The sequence below is a fragment of the Scylla paramamosain genome, chromosome 43 (assembly GCF_035594125.1).
Source record: "Scylla paramamosain isolate STU-SP2022 chromosome 43, ASM3559412v1, whole genome shotgun sequence".
NCBI classification, from domain to species: domain Eukaryota; kingdom Metazoa; phylum Arthropoda; class Malacostraca; order Decapoda; family Portunidae; genus Scylla; species Scylla paramamosain.
In genome coordinates this window covers 11,829,884-11,834,883 of record NC_087193.1, presented here as the reverse complement: position 1 = coordinate 11,834,883, position 5,000 = coordinate 11,829,884, and the positions used below count along the sequence as shown (strand labels likewise).

General features: G+C 39.5%; 1 protein-coding gene across 1 annotated transcript in view; it reads left to right on the top strand.

Moving 5' to 3' along the window:
• Window positions 1-5,000, top strand: part of LOC135093674 (neuronal-specific septin-3-like) — a 26,251-nt gene that overhangs the window by 14,732 nt on the left and 6,519 nt on the right. Inside the window, 5 exon segments of the mRNA XM_063993176.1 lie at window positions 344-447; window positions 1,301-1,401; window positions 3,435-3,477; window positions 3,479-3,573; window positions 4,882-4,975. Coding sequence (XP_063849246.1) covers window positions 344-447; window positions 1,301-1,401; window positions 3,435-3,477; window positions 3,479-3,573; window positions 4,882-4,975 — 437 coding nt within the window.

The following is a 5,000-nucleotide window of genomic DNA, read 5'->3' as shown; positions in this document are numbered from 1 at the left end:
AACAGATAGGTAGACAGGCAGGTAGACAGACAAAACAAACCAGCAGATAGACAGACAGACAGACAAGTAGACAGGCAGACAGACGGATAGACAGACAGACAGACAGACAGGCAGATATACAGACATACAAAAAGACAAGCTGATACACAGACAGACAGACAGACATACAAACAGACAGACAGACAGACAGAAAAGCAAACAAACCATATAGGCAGAGAAGCAGAGAGACAGGCAAACAGGGAAAGAAAGAAACAAACACACACACACACACACACACACACACACACTCACACACACACGGACCAGTAGAAACAGTAAGAGTAACAATATCCTCTCTCCTCAGGGCGAAGTGGTCTGGGCAAGTCCACCCTGGTTAACACACTCTTCAAGTCCTCGGTGGCCAGGAAGAAGGAGGGGCAGGAGGAGCCGCTACCTTCCACTACACAGGTGAGCACTGTCCCTCCCTACCACTGTCGCGACGGTACTGAAACACTGCACCCTCAAACACACACTTTTGTACACCTGATACCTGCAGATGATCAAGTTGCTGAAAGTGGTGATTTTATATTGTCAAATGTTTAAGAAAAGAAAATAGTAGCGGTAAATATATGAATAATAAGGTTAGATAAGTAAATGAATGAAGGAAGGAAGAAGATAAATTGGAAAATGAAATAAAACGAATACATATATGCATAGATAAAATAGATAAACAGATAGGTAATATAAAAACTAAATAAAAAAAAAACAGTATTTGGCAGCTGGTCCCTCCTCCCCCTACCCCCCCAACCCCTCCCCATTACACCTCCAGTTCCTCTTGATCTGCGCTGGACCCTTAATAAAAAACAAAAAACAAAAAAAAAACAGTTCATTAGTCCATACATTCTTTCCTGTGCCGTTTATATACACGAAAATGAATGACTCGTGAAATAGGTGAAAATAGGTAGATACGAGTATATATTTCATTCAGGGACTGCCACGTGTAAGCCTGACCGCTTCTTGCAGCTTCCCTTATTTCTTATGTTCTTATGCAAATGACTACTCGAGGCAAACTGTCCGCCCTTGAAACAGGTACCCTCGTAAGCTACACAGGTATTCTGCACCCTTTACACAAGCACACAAGGGTCAGGTGCAGTTAATTCACCGTAGATAACAATGACCAAAAGACAAGTTAATGTTAAGATTCCCTGTTTGATGTTTGATAGCATGTGTGTGTGTGTGTGTGTGTGTGTGTGTGTGTGTGTGTGTGTGTGTGTGTGTTGTTTTCCTGTTGAGTGAGTGGTGTGTGTTGTTGGTGTTGCAGGTGAAGAAGGTGGAGACGACCGTGAGTGAGGGCGGGGTGAAGCTGCACCTCACAGTCACGGACACACCTGGGTTCGGAGACCACATCAACAACGAGAACTGGTGGGTGTGTGCATCCTTGTCTTCAAACTGCAGGTTCATAAAAAAGAAAAAAAAAATGCATAAATAAATCAGTTGGTGATAGATAAATAAAAAGATAAGTGTGTGTGCGTGTTGAAATTGCTTGTCCACAGGAAAGAAAATAATATATAGGCATTGTAAGTAAACAGATAAGAATATAATAATGAATGAATGAATAAATAGATAATTGAATATATAGATAAATAAAATAAAAAGTAGAATAAATCCTTAAATAGATAAAATACTTATAAATGAACAAAATGAAGTAGAAATAATAGATAAACGATTAAATACAACAACAATAGCAATAATAATAATGATAATAATAATAACAATAATAACTATAATAATAATAATAATAATAATAGTAAATAAAACAAAGCAAATTAATAAAAATACAAACACTTTTATAATTCCCCAATGGTTTTAGTTGCTGCTCAGTAAACACGGTGACACCACATAGGTAATGCCAGTGTTTTGAGGTCATCCTACCAATTAGAAACTACCTTTGACCTTAGATATGTTAAAGGGTCACTGGCATACCTGCACCATGCCAGTCCGGTGCTGTCAGTGCTCGTCAGGTTGTCAGCACGTCAGGGGGCTTAAGAAGGGCAAATGAGGTGAGGTCATTAAATTGCTCCCACTCCTTGCTTGGACGGATCACTAATTGCTATTTAAGGAGAGCACTGTCCTCCTCCTCCTCCTCCTCCTCCTCCTCCTCCTCCTCCTCCTCCTCCTCCTCCTCCTCCTCATCTTCATTCTTTACTTTTTTGTTATTACTCATCTTTTATTTTTATTTTCTTCATGAATTTTCTATCTTCGTATCCTTTTTGCTGCTGTGCTTTTTCTTGTTCATGTTCTTGTTTATCATGTTGTTGTTGTTTCCCCTTCTTCTTCTTCTTCTTCTTCTTCTTCTTCTTCTTCTTCTTCTTCTTCTTCTTCTTCTTCTTCTTCTTCTTCTCTTCTTCTTCTTCTTGTTCTCTTCCACGTGTCATGCTGTGTATCGACTGACTCTGCGATGTTTATCAAATCCCCTATTGTTTATTTTGTCTCCTGAACGTGCCAGTGAACCACAACAAATCTAAACACTAGTGGTCTTGGAGGCGCTTTTATTCGTTGGTCTCAAGGAGAGAGAGAGAGAGAGAGAGAGAGAGAGAGAGAGAGAGGGAGAAGAAGTCTAACTCTAACAATAATTTCGAATCTTTTTAGTGCTGCCATCTGTGTTGCGGGGGTCAATATATCATAGAAAATAAAGAAAAATTTAAGCTGAAACTACTGTATTCCTTGGACCATATATTGAAACACTTAAGCCGCACCTCCAAATTAAAGTTTCCTAGTGTTTTATAGTTCTAGTGAAAGATTAACAAGATTTCCACATTGTTAACAGGAGAAACACTCTTGAGAACCCGGCTAGTCTTCTCTGTGGCCATTGAGGAGTCACGGTGAGAGCAGAGTGCAGGAACAGAGGTCTGAAAATTGTGATGGGGTGTGTGGAAGGGAGGGGAGCGGCTCAGACATGCCTTGTGTTACAGTCTGCCACGCCACGCAATTTACTTAATGAAAGTCTCGTGAAATGCAGGTGAAAATGAGTCGCCATCTTGCGTGTGTGCTTACCTGTCCATTCCGGTGCTTTGTGAGATGCTTTTGTGTTAGTGGATTAATAAACACCTGGATTTTTGGTGATGTTTCCTATGGCAGTCTTCTGTAAACATGTTTCATCGTCTCCCTCTCTTCCTTCTGATTCGCATTTCACTTCTCCTCTTCCATCTCTTCCTTCTCCTCCTCCTCCTTTCATTTATTTATTTATTTAGTTAGTTATTCAGTCAGTCAGTTAGTTAATTGGCCATTTACTTATTATTATTATTATTTTATTTATTTATTTATTTATTTTAATCTTCCTCCTCGTATTTGAAGGTCTCATATCATCCATCTTTCTCCTCCTCTTCCCTTCACCACACTCACGCTGCTCCTCCTCCTCCTCCCTTCACCCCCCACTCACTCTCCTCGCCCCACAGCTGGGACCCCATCATCAGCTACATCGAGGAGCAGTACGACCGCCTACCTGACGGAGGAGCAGAAGGTGCATCGCCTGCTCAGGATCCCAGACACCCGCGTGCACTGCTGCCTCTACTTCATCCCGCCCTCTGGACACTCGTGAGTACCACCACCACCACCACCACCACCACCACCACCACGACTACTGCTACTGCTACTACTACTACTACTACTACTACTGCTACTACTACTGCTGCAGTTTCTACTAATGATATAACTGCTAATACTACTGCTTCTTATTTCTACTACTACTACTACTACTACTACTACTACTACTGCTACTACTACTACTACTACTACTACTATTTTGCTACGCTATTCTTCCTGCTAATAATAATAATGATAATGATAATAATAATAATAATGTTGTTATTATTACTACCATTATTATTATTATTATTATTATTATTATTATTATTATTATTATTATTATTATTATTATTATTATTATTATTATTATTACTGTCATCACCACCACCACACCATCACAACACCACTTCCCTTAGCTGTGTGAGAAGCGTTCATCACCAGCATTAAGGCACTTTTTCTTTCACTTCTACGTATATTTTTCCCTTGCTGCATTTTGAGAACGGCGTGGCGGTAAACACTCAGGCCGGTGCATAATTAGCCCTCATTATTGTTGCCTTTAAACTCTCTTGTATATGCGTTTAGGCTTCAAAAAATTATCTTACGTCATAAACAGTTAAAGAAATGATGTAGCTGGCCTCCTTTTACTTGGTTAACTCCTAATAAAGTTGGAGATATAAGCTCTTCTTGCTGTAAATACCCAGACGAAGACCCAGATTTAGTTTTCCTTTTAACTTTAATTCCCAGCAAGAATGTAATAGTGTGGATTTTTTTTTTCGTCACTGTAATCACACTAAACAAAAAACGTATTTAATCACACTTCACAACGTCACACAAACAGCAATACTGAATCTTAATAATAAAACAAACAATACTAACAGAACCATTATGTATTTATTTTGATTTATTTTATTTATTTACTTATTTTGACTTTATTTACACTATCATCTATTATGCAGTCTCCTATCATGTCGACATTTTGAGCTACTGACCCATTTTCTGTTACGTGGTTCAAGGGTGACTAAACTCGCACTGGTTCCCGTAGGCTGAGTTTCATTATTTTATACTTTACTTACACAATTTATCTATTATGCAGTCTCCAATCATGTCGACATTTTGAGCTACTGACCCATTTTCTGTTACGTGGTTCAAGGGTGACTAAACTCGCACTGGTTCCCGCAGGCTGAGTTTCATTATTTTATACTTTACTTACACAATTTATCTATTATGCAGTCTCCAATCATGTCGACATTTTGAGCTTACTGACCCATTTTCTGTTACGTGGTTCAAGGGTGACTAAACTCGCACTGGTTCCCGCAGGTTGAGTTCCCTGGACGTGGAGGTTCTGCGGAGGCTGGACAAGGTCACCAATGTAGTCCCCATCATAGCCAAGGCTGACACTCTCACTATTGAAGTACGGCTTTTTGTTATTATCATCA